At 42.5% G+C, this 19,208-nt stretch overlaps 1 protein-coding gene across 1 annotated transcript in view; it reads left to right on the top strand.

The window, feature by feature from the left end:
- The first annotated feature begins 12,554 nt into the window (after positions 1 to 12,554).
- bahcc1b (BAH domain and coiled-coil containing 1b) overlaps positions 12,555 to 19,208 on the top strand; it is a 58,343-nt gene continuing 51,689 nt past the window's right edge. The window contains 2 exon segments of the mRNA XM_062443107.1: positions 12,555 to 12,695; positions 16,449 to 16,780. Of these exon segments, the coding sequence (XP_062299091.1) occupies positions 16,609 to 16,780 (172 nt within the window). The 5' untranslated portion in view covers positions 12,555 to 12,695; positions 16,449 to 16,608.

Here is a 19,208-nt window from a genome sequence, read left to right as displayed (position 1 = left end):
GACATGGAGAACAAGTGAACGCGTCAGCAGACAGCAAGGAGGGGAGGGGGGGTCACAAAGCTAGCTTTGTTTCTGTTCTGGCTGCTGCATTAGCAGCTGCAATAAAAAAAAGCTTAGAAGAGGATGGATGGACGATGGCATGGAGGGGTGAATGCCCTGGCATGACGTTTAAGAGATGTCTCTGTTTGTCACTTCAGTGCACTGTGTTTTAATGCGGCTTCATAGAATATGCATACATGCCATAATTCATATTGAGAGATGAAGACCTACACTATGGCACATTCAATATAAAGGCAGCACTGTGTGTCCAGTGATGTAACGCTCATGATCCCTTTATGACTGATATGCATTACAATATGAAAGCGAAGATGAAAGAATTTAGTGTTTTTGGCAAAAGTCATATCCCAGAATGCTTTGCTCTCTTAGCTCACCCTTTTGTGGCTGTCTCAGTTATGCAGCTACGCTCACCTATGGGGTCACTGGGCCTCTATAAACTTGAAGGAGCGCATTGGTGTGTGTGTGAGTGAGTGTGTGCAGTGCACTTGCCTCGGGGGCAAACAACCTCCGTTCTCCAAAAATCACATGACCATGTAAAACTGTAGAAAGCGGCACCATCTTTAAGTCTGGTGGCACCTTGAAGTGTTTTCCATTTGCCAAAGAGGAGCTGGCCTCAAATTGGAACCAGAGACAGGTTTAACGTCTGATTCTTAACCTATCGCAGCTGTGTCACACTCTCTCACAAAATCACAGGTCCACACACACACACACACACACACATGTGCAGGCGAGCCATCTCTGAACAGGGTTAAGAATGGGCAACTGTATTACACCACAGCAAATGAGAAGCATCACATCTAGAGAGTAAATCTCAAACATTTGTCCACGTTTATCAATACTGCCATATGTGTGCAACATCATGATCGGCTTAAAAGCTTGTCTGAAACACTCACACCAAATGCTCTGATAGACAAGTATTTTCTCCTCTGCAGCTGCCCTGTTTTGTAATGAATATTACAGATGTTTCCTGTATAAATGTGTTTACTGCATCATTTTAAGGCCCACTGTGAATGCAAAGGACATTTTGGTAAACAACTTATTATTTAAACACTTTCATATCCCCAAAGCAAAGAATGTGTGCTGCTTGAGAAACAAGGATGTTTTAATTGCACAAGACATAACTTTGCTCCAACAGGTGCTACAGTACATATATGAAGGAATCCAGGAGTGAAAACCACCTGACACCTCTGATGGTATCTCAATGAGGTGTGTTTACCCAACACAGACAGAGTGTGCAGCAGAGATAGAGAGAGTTTGGGCCGCTCATGGGGTTTAGCAGTAAACTGGTCTTGGTTGGGATCTTTCTGATGAGAAGGGAAGGGTGGCGCATGAGGCTGCAGGCGTTAGTTTGACTGAACGCAAGCAGAATTGTGTTTCATCAGAGTTGAAATAGATGGATGGTAGATGGTGTTCGCTCTGAGGTCAGTTTGTTTGCAGCAGCCGAAACTTTGGTTGAATGACGAAGACCAGGAGCATCACAACTATGACAGGAAGTAAACAACAGAGTTTCCATGATGTCGCTGAAGAATTCAGACTTCTTTCCAGATGAAATGAGCTGTTGTGTGATACGTAAAATGGAAAGGAGCTGTTTTAAAAAAAAAAGTGCTGCACAAGCTGCCACACATTATAGATTCTACAAAATTTTGCAAATCACAATCACTGAAACATAAAACTTAAACGCAGATAATAAATTGTGGGAATTGATTCTTTAATTGTCTTGATTTAAAATATAAATAATTCAAATGAGAAAACTAATTCTAAGTAGGATAGATCAAATTCAAAATAAGTTAAAAACTTCTTTTTTTCATTTCATTGTGAGTTTAATAAAAATGTAAAATAAGGTTTTATCATATAGACTAACTTCATAACCCACAATGCAACAGTAGGCCATTTCAGAGACAAATAAAGGTCATGTTCCTAAGTGGGTGGGGTCTGTCTTGACCCTCCCACATCCCTTACTCATAAATCCTTTCAAAGGGGAAGCCAAAACCATACTGGAAGGATTTATGTATGTATTGTTGCTTTTGGTCTTGAGAATAGTTTCTATTTTTCAACCCTGTGATGAGGGCAGTGATGGTTTGGAAGTCACAACAGACTTACTTAGCCTGAACTTGGCGAGTTTGTTTAAGTGGATTTGGATGTTGGGGCTGGTTAAGCACATTTCTTGTTGTTAGTTGGTAATGGCTGATGTCACTCTGTGTTTTTATGTCTCTGTTCAGTCCACTGACGCCCAAAATATATAAAGTACCCAGTGATGTCTGCAGGCCATTATTGCTGTTATGAGGTTAGGGTGCCATTACGCGCTGGTGGTCATATATTTGTGTTTTGGTTCAAATATTTTGTTGCTGCTAAACAACAGTAATTCACATGCAATTTTGCTGGAAAATCAAATCTGGAAGATGAATCATAAATAAACACAAACATCTGGCAAGGGTTGATGTGGGTTATCCTGACAAGCTAATCTAACAAAGCAAAGGTACAGAAAATAGGAAAAAATGAGGAAGTGCGGGGGGAAAGGGTATTTCAATGAGTCTTGGCTGGTGACTTCCACTTTCCACTTGATACTGCCTACATTAACATTTTAAATGGTATTCATTTGAAATTTGCAAGTAGATAAGTATTTTCCCCCATAATTCAGGATAACAGCTTGTATGCACAAACAACAATGAGTAAACCAACGCAAACTAATTATAGCAGTGATTCTAATACGGGCTGTAGCAGGGTGCATTTCCCTCCAATTGAATTAAATTGAAAGAAACCTGTTCCTCATTTTGCTGGAGACCCCCTGGAACCGCCTGGAGGTCCCCGCACCCCAATTGTAGGGATCCCCCTCCTCCCTCCCTCCTTCTGCACAACCCACAGGGCTAGATCGGCCCCCCTTTTTTTTGTCCCGGACTCGGCGATGTAGGGGTTAACGTGGTGACGTGGTGCTCCTGAAGCGGTGACCCGCGGGGGCAGCCACTGGGGGGCTGCGGGGGGAGAAGAGGAGAAAGCCTAGGCTGAGGTCCTGCTTGGGAAAAGAGGGAAGGAGACTCCAACTGCCGCGTTTCTGCAATTATATCCAAGCTGCTGTTCGTATAGACTCCGTATTCTTCCGCATTCATCTCCAACTTGCGGCTCAGTTGTTTTTTGCGCATATGTATCCGCTTCTTCAGTAAAACGGCTGCAAGAATGGAAACTGTGTTTTGTGTGTGTTTTTTTTTACTGCACGATTGTTTGCACTCATTTCTTTGTTTCTTTAGTCCAGGTCGACACAGCGGAGCAGACTGAGCTCTCCTTTCTGTCGAGCGAGAAAACGGGGAGATAAATTCACTTTTACGCACAAACTTGTCTGGACCGTTTGGACTTGATCAAAGGCTGCGGGGCAAACGTGCAGAAATGCCGTGGACTCTTTAACGCCTGTGCTAAATGTTTATAGCGCTCTTACAATTGAACCCGTGTGTGCATGACAGTGTTTGCCTGCGCCGGTCATCCTTAGAGGGCAGGCAAGAACAAAATGCCTCTGAAAACTCGGCAGAGCGGCTATATATAGCAGGCATTGATGTAGCTAGTGGTGCATTTTTAAAAGGTGGGTAAACTGTGACCTCCAGGCGGTAATTGGGCCTATCATTTGGCAAGCGACCGCCACTATAAACAAATATCAATTAGATTTCCAGAGACAACCTGATTGCTCATTTTCATGCCAGACTCGATCTATTCCGCAAATAAACACTGAGTACTTTTGGTATGGGTCCATATACCTTCCACGCTTAAACACACGGTGCATATACAGAGGAACGACTACTCCAAAACTGGGTGTGTTTGTGCACCTCATAGTTTACTTTAAATCTTGTGCAGGGAGTAGAAGGCGAGAGGGCAGTTTGGCGCACATCTTATGTTGGATATCAAAAAGATGCAAGTGGAAGGAGTGATAGGCCTTCCTCTCCTTCTCCACCACCTCCTCCTCTTCCTCAACCTCCCTTGCATAGATCCGGCTCAGCACTAATCACATTTGCAAACAAAACAATACTGGTCAGAGAAAGGTGTGCGTGTGTGTACGTGCGTGCGTGTGTGTGTGTAGCCTACTTGTAGGCTATATCTTTGTAGGCAGGGATGGAAGTGGGTGTATTCCTAGTGTGTAACTCACAAGCATACTTGATGATGTCCCTTTGCCCCCTCCCCTGATAAAAAAAAATGCAAGTAAGCTCCCTTCTAGTCTCTCCTATAGACAAGGAGAAAGAGTGCATGGGAAAGAGAAGGGGGTGAGAGAAGGAAAGAGTTTCTCCATCAATTTTATGTTTAATGTCAGCGCTTCAGCTCCATTGTGGGAGAGAGAGGACGCGTCATCCAGACATAAATTTGCTATTATACAGCCTCACGGAGACTCACATCCACAGGATCCGGCGCTTGTAGTCGGGAAAGCCCCCTCGTTGGATAAATTCAGCAGAGAGCTAACGTGTAAGGAAGTCCATACATTTCAATGCGCGTTGGTTCGGAAAAAGGATAGATTTTTTTGCCCTTGAATTGTCAAGTTTTGGGAGGAAGAAAAGCTTTTTTGGTACAACGGTAAAGCGATGTTTTGTTTCAATTTATGTGTAATATATATAGTGAACTATTAGAAGAGCTGTTGTTTTATAGGTAGGTGTTATATGCTGTTTATATTCAGTGATGGTCAGTTTGGTTTATTCAGAGATCAGTTTAGGAGAATTAAGCTATTCGATGTATTCTTACAGAGTTTTGACCGACAACGTCTTCATGTTGGGATTAGACTAAACATCCCCGAAGCTGTTTTTTTTAATGCTAGACATATTTTGAACCGTAGCTCCAGGGTCCAATGTTTGCCTTAAAAAGTTATTTATTCATCAGCTTGTTTATGAATAGATGTGATTACGCGGTTTAGGCGACTTTTTTTATTCAGGATCGAAGGAAGCAAAACTTTGCGGTTACAGATTTGTACACTTCCAACTTTAAAATCTGCAAGTATTTTTGTGTTTTATAAATAATGTAAACTGTCTGACAATATACAAGCTGAACGGATGGATGTGGATTTTTATGACTGTTCTGAGTGACAAACTTCGGTCTTCTTATTGAACATCGAGTGTGTAGTTAATGCAAGGTTTATCAACTGGGGCCTCTCGAGGGCATAACTGTGCCAATATATTGGCACACACACACACACACACACACACACACACACACACACACACACACACACACACACACACACACACACACACACACACACACACACACACACACACACACACACACACTCCCTGCCACACGGAGAAAGAGCAGCTTTTGGCAACACCGTTGGCCATATCCATGCGAGATGACACGTCTTTCTCAGGTCATATTTCACTGATTTCTGAATTTGTATTTGTTAGTGGCAGTAAAGACGGAGGCGGACTAGTTGACTGATCTCAGAAATAGCTTGGATACTGGTGAAGGGAGACTTTTTCAATTTCATTACTTTGCTTTTGCTAGTATAGTTTATTTTTGCTGTCGCAGACTCGCAGCCACACGTGTAATTTATGAACAATTGTCCATAATATCCTAAAGTCAAGTCGAGTATAATGTTCCTGCCCGTACAGAGTTTCCACATTTTGCATCTGAATTGACACATTTGGCAGTTTAGCTGCAAAGAAGAAAATAAACTTTTCGGTACTGTTGTGCTTTAGAGTCCAGCATAAAGAGATCACACAGCTGCTTTACTTCATCTCTTTATTGTGGGTTTGCGTTGTCTTAAAAAAAAACTAAATCATGTTATTATTTGAGTATTACATAATTAATAATATTTTATTTTATATTAGGGGGAAATCTTTGAGAAAGGCAGGCAGTCTGGGCAGTAAGTGCAATCATGTGGAAGATTTATTAATAATAATAATAATAATAATAAGTACATTTAATAAAAGCAGCAATATTAATTATAATATGATAAATGTGCATAGAACATAGGATACAAGTCAAAAAATCTATCTGGACCGCTGTGGCTATTGGTCACGTTATAGTTCATCCACGATTTCAGTTATAATGTCTTCTTTGAAAGTTAAACTTTGTCTAGCAGTGCTTGGTGTTCAGTCTCTAAAATGCTGCTGCTTTCGACTTCCAGCGTCAACCCTGAATTCAGAATAGTTGTTTATAGAGAAAATCCAGACGCAGAGCTAGTCTGATTCTGGATTCTGGATTCTGCCTAATCAGCATGATTAGGCAACAACATGCAATGCGACAAGATGATTAAATATTACAACAACAAAAAAATTCACAGTGTTGGACGTTTTCTGAAATGCTGTTGTGTCAATGAAGCACGTTATGTGTTAAAGTTATCAAACATTGTTGCAAAATAAGTTTTTGTTGAAATAATCAGTTGCATTTCTTAAAAGAGTGAGGACTTACAGAAGGCCAGGTGACCTATTGACCCCAAGGCCCATACTGGAGACACACACTATTAAAAGCGTTAGTTTAATAATACTTAACATTGCTGGATACCTCAATTTAACAAGACATGCTTTATGATCTTGGTGCACTTTTCGAAACATGGAAAACAAAGTTCACTTTCAATTGCATGGAAAAAAAAAATCCCGTGTATGTGTATGTGTACCTGCCTGCGTGCGTGCGTTTGTGCGCGTGTGCGTGTACACGTGCAGTTGTACGCACAATTCTGCAGGGGAGAAAATGTTTCAGAAAATTTGGAAACAAACACACATGTGGTGGCAACGGGCTCAGCTGGCCCGTCACACGTTAGGCACACGATATATTTAATCCCATTATCTGCGTGTATCATACCAGCATTTAACTAGCTGTTCAGTTCACTGGCTGTTAAAATTCAATTCTCCTCCCTGTCTCAATATAAACTACTTATACTTTTACAGTGCAAACGCTCAGGACTGCAAGCTGTGGCGATTCACGTTCAAATGGTAATGATCATTAAAACCTCTATACCTGCGTGTTTTGATGCTCCATAAATAGATGCTGGTGCTTTCATCTCATCCATACAGGCCTGGTGGTGGTTACAGCCGGATACGTGGCTGTGTGACAGGTACTAATTTGGTGCCCAAGCTATTCCTTCCGTCACCATCATCTTCACCATCATCATCTTCTACTGTGCCATCATCCTCTTGATCTAAAGGTGTCTGAAGACGCGTTTAAGTCGTCTACACGAGACAACAGTTTTACTCCATCTGCGTCTTTGAAAGCGTTTTGATGGAGACGTGTATCATTTTAACTTGTTTTATTTTTCATGCCAACCGTTTTATGCGTGTGAGACACGAGCTTCTCTCCGGACTATCTGTCAGGATGATCAGAAATAGCAACATCTGTCCTGCGCACACAGAGAAGAAAAGGTCATGTTGTTTTTGTGTCCAGACAACTTCTGACTTCATCATGTCTTCTTCTGTTTAGTTTAGTTTTTTTCTTGTCTTTAAAGCGGTTATGGATGGCACTGTTGTTTGTTGGGGTTGATATTTACAGTGTGTTGGCCACAAAAAGACACACACAAAAAAAACCGTCTCTGAACGATGTACACTGGTACACGCCCAGAGCGCACAGAGCAGTCTTGTTTTTCATAGCCAGAGCTTGGCAGCGCTGCATTTCGCATGCTTTTCTACTCTAATATGGCTCTATTGTCTCATGGGGTTGCACCACCTTTAGATAGCCGGGGCGTCTCCCTGGTGAACGGCCCTGTTTGGAAATTCTCATCATTAAAGGGCTATCAGAAATATCTGGTGAGAATAGGATGGTTGCCCTGTATGGAGGGCCTCCCGTGGAGACAGCTCTCCATTTGGACCTCATTTAAAAGCAGCCTCGCCAATGTGTTTCCCGTTGACTATGAATTATGCCTTTTTTAATGTGGTCCTAATTAGACGTTCAAAAGTTTATTCAGTTAATGTTGGGGATGCAGTGGAGTGCACTTTAAACTCACTTCAGCCATCCGCTGTTTGTTCACCTTCTTTCTGTTTTTTTACGCAGACATAACTCTTCATGTGGTTGAGTTGGATCAAAAATGCTGCACCAAACTTGCACGAAAACAGAGGCCCGTGCTGTGTTGACTTTACTTGGACACAAAAGCGTCAAAATCTGAAAATAACTTCAGGATTGATCTATTTATTTAGCCAATGTTCCTATTCACTCAACTTAGACGCACTCGCACAGAAACGCCACACCTCGCGAGTATGCCTCCGGCTGACCGGGCAGGACGGCAATGGAGCTGCCGGGATGTGTGGCTCCTCGTCCCGGAAGAAGAGCCCTGCGCACCGGCCTAGTGCGAGGGGAAGAAAGAGGGTAGGGGCGGGGTGGGGTGTGGGGAGGGGTGAGGAAGAAGGAAGCGAAAAAGGGAAGGTGGAAAGTGTCAGTCAGGAACGCTTCATTGCTCGAGGACAATCCGCGCGCAGGACCGGTCTGTTTCAAGAGCAATCAGTCAATCCGCATTAATTATCCGCGCGCCCCCCCCACCCACCCCCCCGCCGCAAACCCCCCTGCTCCACTGTATAGGGTAGCTCGCGCTGGCACACGGACCCGAGGAGGCTGGGGTGCGTGTGTTATGCTTTCTCTCTCTCTCTCTCACTGCGCGCGTGCACACACACACACACACACACACACACACACATACACACACGCACGCACCCACCCAACCCCCACCTTTTAAGTGAAAAAGAACCAATAAAAATCAAGCTATAAAAGGCTTTTCCTTGTCACTAAATAAATTAAATGCAGATTTCTGTTTTCTGCCCCCCCCCTCCCCTCTACACACACACACACACACACACACACACACACACACACACACACACACACACACACACACACACACACACACACACACACACACACACACACACACACACACACACACCTTTTTTGAGCTACGGAACACGATTCTTTATTGTCCCTCTGTCATTAGTGCTGAGGACAACACCGTTGGAAGTCCCATTTCACTATAAATGTGTATATCCTACAATAGGATATATGTTATCTATATCTGTTATATCTACATATTCTGGCACTGGTTCCTGTGTTGTCTGGAAAGATTTATGGAAAATGACAACATTAATTAAGTAACAGTTCATGCAGAAATATATAAAACACGTTTTCACAAAATAGACTCACATAACTATGTTTGCAATGGCCTGTTTTTTTTTTTTGCTACTTAAATGTAAATTGGTATAAAAAAACACACAAAAAAACAACTGTAAATTTGATGGGATAAAGGTGGATTCTGTAACTGTCTGGCTGAATCTATGTCACGTGTAGTTCATTTTTCCAAATAATAACTGATTTAAATTTCTTCTGATTTGAGGATGCACAAATAAGTATATAGCTTGCAATTATGACGTATATTTAAGGCATCCACACAGAGGTTTGTTTTTTAGCGTCTTAATGGACTCAAATAAATGATAATTCACGCGCTATACGCTGGCCGTAGAGCTAATTTTGGCTGTAAAATATCTGTTTTTAACAACTGCCAAAGTCTGCAGAATATGGCTAGATTTGGGCTTTTTGTGTATGATTTTGTGTGTGTGTGTGTGTGGACACGTGGTGGCTGAAGCCCATTGGAGAGGGCTTTGGAATGCAGGCTGCTATGTAAATGGCAAAATGAGGTAACGATTATCTAATTACAGATGTGATTAATCTGCTCGCTTTGGCGTTATTTGATTTGAACTATACACAGTATGTATCAATTAATTCCACTGTAAAGGTGAAAGTCTCGTTTTTCCTCCATGAAGGCAATATATAAGCCATCCATCGGCTGCAGACCAGCTTGGGTCACATTTTTTTCCCAGTGTGTTTTGATTGGGGCCGGACCAAAGCAAGGGAAGGGGTCTCTGTTTTAATGTAAAGGGACATCAGTTGCAGCAGGCTGCATATACTTTATGAGGTGCATGTTCACTGTTGTCAGCTCTGGACAAGTTCTGCTAAAAAGCATCCAGGCTGCACGGCTTTTGCTGTCATGCAGCCACATGACTGCATTGTTGCTGTGTTGTTTGTTTGAAGAAAGGCTCAGAAAATCTTTATGGCAAAAAATAGAACTTTTACTTAGTTAAAAATACATTAGAATATCTAAAATATAGAATAGAGCCTACATTTTTATTTATTTAGAGACTCTGGCATTTCTTTCGCAACTTTTGCCGTATGTGAATAAAATATAGGCCCAATAAAAGTAGGTTTCTAACTGAGAAAAAAATTGGCATCATCACCTATTTTAACTGACCTACCGTTTAAGTTGCTGCATTAAAGCGGAAATGTCCACTTAATTATTAAGCAGTTAGCATTAATTTAAAAAAGTTATTGTCAACATTTTAGGCGCAGCAGCACAACAAGAGCTCAGTCTTGGCAATGCAATATTGTCAGTGCTATCACATTTAGGTAAGAAAATCTCATAATTCTTCTTCTTGACAGACCTATGGCTCTCTTTCCACCGCCTTCTTCGTCGACAGAAACTTTTCTCCCTTCGTGTTTGTGAAAAAAGGAGCTCCCTGGCAGCAGCGCAATAGCTGTTTTCCGGTTCTTGTTGCCGTCCTCTCCTCCATTTTCTAAACATAAAGTTGTTATTGCACCATTCCGCGAATCTAGCCTCTACATTTAATGCAACGTGTAATTTCCCCCCCCCCCCCCCCTTTACCGTATTCCCTTTGATTTAGTCACTCTTGACTCTCCTTTTGCTCTGGGGCCAACGGGGTTCGCCGTGGGGGGCGCCTTGAAACCGCCCCTCCTTATCTCCTTTCATCGTTCAGCGCGGGGCCGCCTTGAAACCGCAGGGGCAGTAATTGCTTTTTTCAGGCAGCCCAGTGCGGACTGGCCAGCAGCCAATCAGAGCCTTGTTTACACTCGGTGATGGACAGCACTGTGGCAATGTGCCAGCCAATCAGGAGCCGCGCAGGGCCGGAGCCCCGAGTTTTAACCCTTTGCCTCCACGTATAAACAAACTTGGACGGGAATATTAGCCTATAGCAGCTCATATATGTCGACATGGAAACACACAGGCCCATATCCTTCCACTTTTAATTGGCTAAATTAGTGAACCGTGCGCGAGGCTAACCCCGAGGACAGTAATGCTTTCAAATTACGCAGTGATTCAATTTGCTTATGTGTGTGTGTGTGTGTGTGTGTGTGTGTGTGTGTGTGTGTGTGTGTGTGTGTGTGTGTGTGTGTGTGTGTGTGTGTGTATATACGAGAGAGACAGATAAAGGTAAACACAAATGCAGTCATAAAATAAATAATATAAATAAAATATTGAATATACAGTAGCATATTGTTTAAATTGATGTCCAACCTTTCTAATCATTCCTCCCAAAATGCACATAAAAAAACCTTTCTTCATTAAGTGTCGTTTTTAATGTTGTTAAATGACATTTTCCTTTATACCTGGGATATGGCTTATTGATGGATTAATTGAACTGATGCAGAAGAAATGAACGTTCATTCAACAACCTGCACTGTGAGAGGAAGGATTTGCTTTTATGGACCAAGCAGAGAATTAAATATGATCAAAACCTACTTCTGATTTACTCCCAGTATCCCAGTGGACATATTTTCTGTATAAACCTCACACTTAACTTATTAGGTCCTAATTTTATTTTATCTTAGTGGTTGTGCATATGCATTTGAGAGTAAATATATTGCATGGGAAGACGAAGAGTGTACATGTCCAATAAATCAGACACACATTCTGCTAATAAGGATTAATTTAGCAAAACACATGCAGTGGGGCAAGTGAAAAGGCGGAATTCCCCAGGAGCATCAATAAAACTATCACATCATCGCTGTCACATAGCAAAAATAACGATACGCTCAGAGCACATCCAGCATTTGAACTGAACTGCAGCGGGATCACACAAAATAGGCTAGATGCTGTTTGCTCTCAATCAGTGATCAGAAAGTGCAGGCAGCGCTGCACGGCTCAGGCTCCTCTCCTCCGTGAGCACTGAACAGCGCCGAGCTGTGCCGACTGTCTCCTCGCCTTTGCTTGTGCACGCAGTGCGCCGAGGGTTACAAATCAAACGCCCGCCGTTTCTCTCCTCGGCTCCGGAGGCTTCCTCATTGGTTCGTACCGGCAGCCAATAGGAGCGTGTGTTTACCGTCGGAAGGGGGGGGGGGGGGTGTAGTGTGTGTGGGGAGGTGGGGTTGGGGTGTAGGAAAGGGTGGAGTGGGGTGGGGAAGGGGGGCGCCTCACGGGCACGCTTTCACATTGTCGTCCTCAAACCAATAGGCGCGCGCGTTCACCCCTCCCCGCACACAAACGCACGCACACACACACACACAACACACAAACACACAAACACACACACACACACACACTCTCTCTCTCTCTCTCTCTCTCTCTCTCTCTCTCTCTCTCTCTCTCTCTCTCTCTCTCTCTCTCTCTCTCTCTCTCTCACACACACACACCCCCCTCCATCCTCCTTCTCCTCCTCCTCCTCCTCCTCCTCCCGGCGTGTCTGAGTCTCCGGCTGCATGAACGAGCCTCGATTCACTACAAGCCTGAACTTCTACGATGCGTCTCTCCCATACTTCAACTGACTGCACAGCACAGTCTGCAGCAGCATAGGATGTAATCAATCCCACATGTTTCATCTCTGCGACTCGGGGATTTTCACTTTGAATATTTTTATACTTTTTCTTTCGTTATACCCTACTCGCCACGCAAGGGATATAACTTACCAGTAAGTAGCAAATTATTTTACAGCTGGTTTTATAATCTTTAGTCATTGTGTTGCACTGAATGCCGATTTTTCTCTTTTTTTTGGTTGAAGTGCTTCAGCTTGCAAGAGAGGATGATCTAAATTTGGCGTGTTATTCAAATCATGATGCATTTAATTTTCAAAAATCCTGCTGTTGCCGGCTACACTGTCATACCTTTGGAGAAGTAAATAATAAAATGCAAGCTGATAAACCCCGAGTGCTGCGCGTTCAGAATAATGATGTAAAGACAAGCCTTTCAGTAATTATAATATTTGCATTAAAAGCGACAAATCTCCCGATTTTACTGTATTTTGAGGGATTTGTTTCCTTCTCACACTGTCTCCCCTCCTGTCCAGTGCGAAGGGCTAAAGCTGTGGGCGATGTGTGTGTCACTTTTTTGATTTGACCTCTCTTCACAGCCAAATTACTTGTGTGTTTCTTATTCATTCAGATGACTATTCAAAACCACTCGCTTTTCAGCGCGTCTCTGCACGCCTGTAGTTTTATAGATTATAAATTGTAGATTATTTCTTTGTTAGCTTTCTATTGTGTGTATGTATGTGTGCGTGCGTGCGTGCGTGTGTATGTGTGTGTGTGTGTTTGTGTGTGTGTGTGTGTGTGTGTGTGTGTGTGTGTGTGTGTGTGTGTGTGTGTGTGTGTGTGTGTGTGTGTTTGAGAGGGAGTGAGACAGAGAGGGTTATTGCAAACTGCAGTGCTCCCTGCTTCTCCCCTCGGTATGAAGGCTCTGCAGACGCCGGGCTGTCTTTGGCTCGGCCGGGCTTGTCTCTCCTGTTCAGCCGGAGTCTGAATATCCGGATTTAGTGTCCCGGTTATGCTTTGTTACTTTACTTTATTGCAAAATTACTGAACGCAATGAGTTGGTCTCTGAACTCTGTCCACTTTAAACGTGAAAGTGAATCTTAATTCTTTTTATCTTTTGTCCAAAGATCCACACATTTTAAATTTAGTCCATTTATTTTCTGGAATGGCACAAAACGCTTAAATTTAGTTTAAAGCCTCGGTTCAAGGAAGAAGAAAAAAACACAATTCTTTGTGGATTTGCTGACTTTTGTGTTATGTTCATGTGATGTCGTTTTAACCAGTATTTGTAACTTTTGTTGAGGGCTTCTCAGAAGACAGTTTGACCCTTCACAGGGCAGTAATGGTGAAGGTGTGTGTGTGTGTGTTTGGGGGGAGTGTATGTGTGTGTGCGTGCCTGTGTATGTGTGTGTTTTGGGGTGTGTGCGTATAGGGTATGGTGGAGTCTGGGTGAAGTGGAAGGAAGTCTGAACGCCTTCCACGTCGATGCACACACACACACACACACACACACACACACACACACACACACACACACACACACACACACACACACACACACACACACACACACACACACAAGCACACAGTACATCAGATCCAAATGATCATCTCCACCAAACTGTTACGCGCGATCTAGTCACGTCGTTTTGTTTGCGTGGCGTGGCGATAACACGGGATTTAGATTCAGTTTGTTAAATGTAGCCTGAGTGGCTCTGTGTTGACGTGGAATGTAAACACCAAGGACGTATGTTTAGGCCCTGAAAATTTAAAAATGTATAGACAAACGTCAGACGAGAGTGGTTTATGATTGATGTCCCGTAGAGAAAGGCCATTGTTTCCCACAGCCTAGGGGACAGGAGAGAGTCCATTTTGCTTTCCCAGTGCACTGGTAGCAGTCTGCGTTTCTCTGTTTTTACCCTTATTTCTCCTCTCACTGTCATCTGTGGTTAAAAGTGATTCTCACATACACATTGGAAATTAAACTATTTGAATGTACTTGGAGACCCAGCCAAATATTATTATGGGAAGCATTTGCATGCATTGGATATTTTATGCTGGGAGTGTTTTGACGCACACACACACGCTCACAACATACATTTGCAGGTCCTGTCAGAGCTGCTGAACTTTCGAGATCGCCCCCCCCCCCCCCTCAAACACAATTCCTGAAAGTTGTAGTCCTTGTGCAGTTGTGTGTGTGTGTGTGTGTGTGAGAGAGAGAGAGAGAGAGAGAGATGGAGAGTGTGTGAGAGAGAGAGAATGTATGTGTGTGTGTGCGTAAAGGAGACTTGAATATCCGAGCTCATGCAGCCTATATTCTTCTGCACTTCATAAGCCCCTGGTCCACCAGAGCATTTGATATTTTTCTTTGTTCCTTTATCGTTGATTCCTGGGAGGTGCTATCAGCAGCTACAGAGTGCTAGATGGACGTGCCATGCATTGAAAGGCCTAATAGATGGACTGCTGAGGTGTGTTTGGCGAACGCAGGCACCAAGCTCACCCTATCTGAGCGTCACAGGGAGCCCTATTTAAGTAAATGACCTAGGCTATAAGGCATACATATAAAGTTGATGATTTCCTAGTCTATTTCACTGTTTATTGCCCCGGTCTTTCGCGCTGAAGCATAAAGGTGATTTGATTTGTGTTTGTGATTACAGTGTAGCCTATGTATATATGCTGTATGTGTAGCAGAGGTGCATGGTGTTTGCCATTGTCAAAAGGCGAGGGCCACTGCTGCTGACTCCGTAGGAGTTGATTGCAATGGCTGTTTCATTGCCATTTACATTAATAAGCAACAGTCTCGGTCACCATGATGCAAAATATAAAAAAGCTCAAAACATTAAAGGTGAAACAAGTTTTATTAATAAATAAAAAAAGCAACCAGCATTAAAGTCAGATTTAATTTATAAAAGCTTTACAGACATCGTGTGTGTGTGTGTGTGTGTGTGTGTGTGTGTGTGTGTGTGTGTGTGTGTGTGTGTGTGTGTGTGTGTGTGTGTGTGTGTGTGTGTCACAGGACCTTACCAATCCCATGTTTCATGTTCCTTTTTAATAGAAGAAATTAAGAATATCTCAAAGTGATGCAGCCACGTGTTAAATGTACAATGCATCTGATTTTATGACAACTAAATGAGGAAAGAAAACAAACTTAATTCCAATTTTAAAACAACAACACATGAATCAAAGCAGAAATGTGCTTGTGTCTTCCTGTTTTGAAACAGTGTTGAGACTGCAAGTTGAGGAAGAGATTTCAGTCGTCATAATTAAGGATAAGAAGGTGCTGTTTCATGGATTCTTGCTCAGGAACATTGTGCAAATTGTTTTTTTCATATTTTAGCGCAGAAGCCCCCGAGGTCCAGCTTGTTTATGACCAGTCTTTGTTGAGTCTAAAGACTTACCAACTCGTCCTTCATCGAGAAAGGCTTATACCGCCGTGAACTCTTGTACTGTATATGCATCATTTGTTTGTACCTGAGCCAAATCAGTCCCTCTCCTTTTCACTCTGCTCGCTGATAAAGAAAGCTCCCGTGTGCGTTATTTGCATCGTGTTTGGTCACAGGATGAAGACGAGGTGGGGGGGCAAACAGACTACTGTGGGGGCCAAGGATGTGGATCACAGTGAATCCACATAAACTCAGTTCAACCACCTTTTATCTGCGGAATAGACTTTACTCACCTTTTCTGGGCTGGCATAAATCGTTGTTATATAAAATGTAAAGTATAGTACAAGTAGTGCGCGTAATATGGAAATGTGTTCCTTTAAAACGTTGTACAGAAATCTGAATTGCTTTTTGTTGCTTCGTCTAAACATGAACAGCGACTGTCTCTCAGTTCAGCCTTTTCTTCAGCACTACATCCCTGGTTGGCTCATTATTGTCAGCGCTTTGACGTGTCTCCTGCTCTCTCTTTTGTAGGACATGACGGGGACTCAGTTTCTACCCTGCAAAGCCAAAACTCCGCTCAATGCGAGGGGATCCCGAAGTTCATAAAAGGGATTATTTGCATCTGGGTGCCTGAGACCTTCGGTGCCTCCGGATTTTACTTTGGATTTGGGATTTATCGGTTCTCGCCGGGATGGAAAGCCGAGATTTCGCTCCCCCGCACCACCTCCTGACGGAGCGGAGCGCGCTGGTTCACAGCGCCGCGTCTCGGATGGCGCAAGGCGGCCACGGCTCCGTGCAGCACCCCGCTCACTTCCAGCCAGGGAAATACTACTCATCCCACCTCTCCATGGGTCCGCACTCAGGTCGGTTTTGAACTCAGCTCTTTTTCTTGTGTGTGAATGACAAGTATAGGTTTAAATAATTCAGCGACTCTCTTTTGTGTGAAGCATATGTTCTCCATATTGCAAACTTGGGCAACCTTGAAGCTCTTTAGGACGAACTAAAATTTACTGCTAAAGGAAATTGCTCAGAGTTTGTGGCCATTTAGAAATTAGCAAAAAGGCCCAGACAACTCAAAGAGTTTCATGTTTTGCTTTATTTAATGAACTGTTTATGACACAGCTGCTCGCTGTCTCTAATATATGAAAAATAAACATAATTTATCAGTTTAGTATTTCAGCCTTGCGTAAAACGGTGGAAAATGTTTCTCTTCGACCAGGAATGTTTCTCTTCTGGCGTATTTTGCAAATTAGATTAACTTTAAATTTACGGCACACCTCCCTTTTTTGTTTTAGATTTAAAACCTCTCAAGAATTTATTCTAGGATTATTTGCCTTTATCACACAGGGATTATTAGGCGTTTCCAGTGGCATAATCTTGTCATAGATTTATATGGTTTCATCAATTAGTAAAGTACTAATCATTGCCATTTGATGTAATTAATTAGGATTGGGTAATTCCACTGCTTATATTTCCCATTAAACAATAAATTAAAGCTATTAACTGAGCTCGTATTCTACAGTTTCTGTGCAATGTTTAGTCCCTCATGTGGGGCTCCGGGAGGATGGTGGTTTGGCGCTGGTGGGTTTCGGGGCACATGCTGGTTTGTACTGGTCACAAACCGGGGGTCGCGGTGACGGGGAGGGGCGGGGGGGGGCTCTGGCTAATAGAGGTGCGGGTAATACCAGAAAATCCGGTTTCTATATTGAGCGGGGGGTGGGGGGTGGGGTGGGGGGGGGGGACGTGACGGGGTGCGAATGGGTTGACAGTGCATGCATTAGATTTAACAAGTAGCTTTGGTATCCTGTCTCAATAGGGGAGGGGGGGAGGGGGGATGGGAAGGTGTGTGTGTGTGGAGGGAGAGAGAGAGAGGGAGAGAGAGTGAGAGAGAAAGAGAAAGAAATGCTCTGCTCTAAATCATACAGTGGCTAAATAGCTGCTGGACTAACTGGATGAATGCAAACGTGCCCGATGAGAAATATCATTAATTATCATTTGCAAATGCAGCGGGTTCTTTAAATAGACGCTGAGACTCGGCCCTATGAATATATCGTCTGTTGTGTATAGGATCCACATATCCTCTGTCTATACTTATTTGCATATTCATTAGTTATACACAACGCCAACGCAGACGTCCCTTCCGAAATCTGAACTCTTTAAGATTTTAATCGCAATAATTTAACTCCACGTTTCCGGCCAACACCTTAAACTCGGCGCAGAGTTGAGCAGTTTGCAGAAAAATAGGGTTTAAACTTCAGAGGTATGACATTTGGTGTGCTTGAGGTTCTTGTTCTGGTCTTTTCTGTGCTTCATATGGAGGGAATGTGATTTAAAGCAGTAACAGAAATATTTTCATCGGCTTCTTTTGTCCTCCGAAATAGTCTTTCACTTATTCCACTTTACATGTTTCACAATCTTACATTTACAGAGTTAAAACTGTGAACCTGCATTTTTTAAAACCATAACTGTATCGTCCTACATAAAAAAATATACTACAATTTATTTTCATCATCATTCATTTGAAATATATGGAGGATCAAAAGTGCAATATTCATATTTATTATTTTTTACAATTTTGGAATTATTAAAATGTAAAATAAAATTGTACGAATTTAAAAGTCTACATGTCTAATGAATGCGTTGTTGTAAATGTAATGTTTATCAAATGTACTTTGTATTGTTCTTCAATATTTGTATATAAAATGGTAAAAAAAAAAAAAATTGTACAATTTCCTTAGTTATAGTTATCCTTTACATTATATTCAAATATGTTACACAATAACACCTGGGTTGTAATTTTTTTAAATTGATAACATATTTTACATATTTCACCAGGCATTACGTTTGCACATCTCCTTATTTTACTGAAGTGATTTTACCTAAAAATATTCCTTTGTCATTTTTAAACCTGCAACTGTAAGTAAAATCTGCTTGTTTTAACAAGCAGACACCTCACACGCATAACGATTTAAACCGATTATTCCCTACTTTGAATGATATTGCTACTCACTGACATGTATTATGGTCCCATTTAAAAATGATTCTGTAATGTTGAAGGGGGGGAAAAAGCGTAGTAATGCAGGGTGATAATGCTATTGAAATATATTCAAGAGGGCCTCTCACTGGGTCTCAAGGTGCATGACACTGTATTGAGATTCCAGATATCCAGACTCTCCATGCATGTCCCTGATGGGGTTTTGACTGACATGATGGGCATAGAGGATTGTTGTTTTGGGATGGGGGTTGGGGTACGGTGTGTGTGTGTGTGTGTGTGTATGTGTGTGTGTGTGT

Source organism: Scomber scombrus, chromosome 21, assembly GCF_963691925.1.
Source record: "Scomber scombrus chromosome 21, fScoSco1.1, whole genome shotgun sequence".
Lineage (NCBI taxonomy): Eukaryota > Metazoa > Chordata > Actinopteri > Scombriformes > Scombridae > Scomber > Scomber scombrus.
The sequence above is the reverse complement of the archived record's forward strand: the minus strand, read 5'-3'. Positions and strand labels throughout refer to the sequence as shown.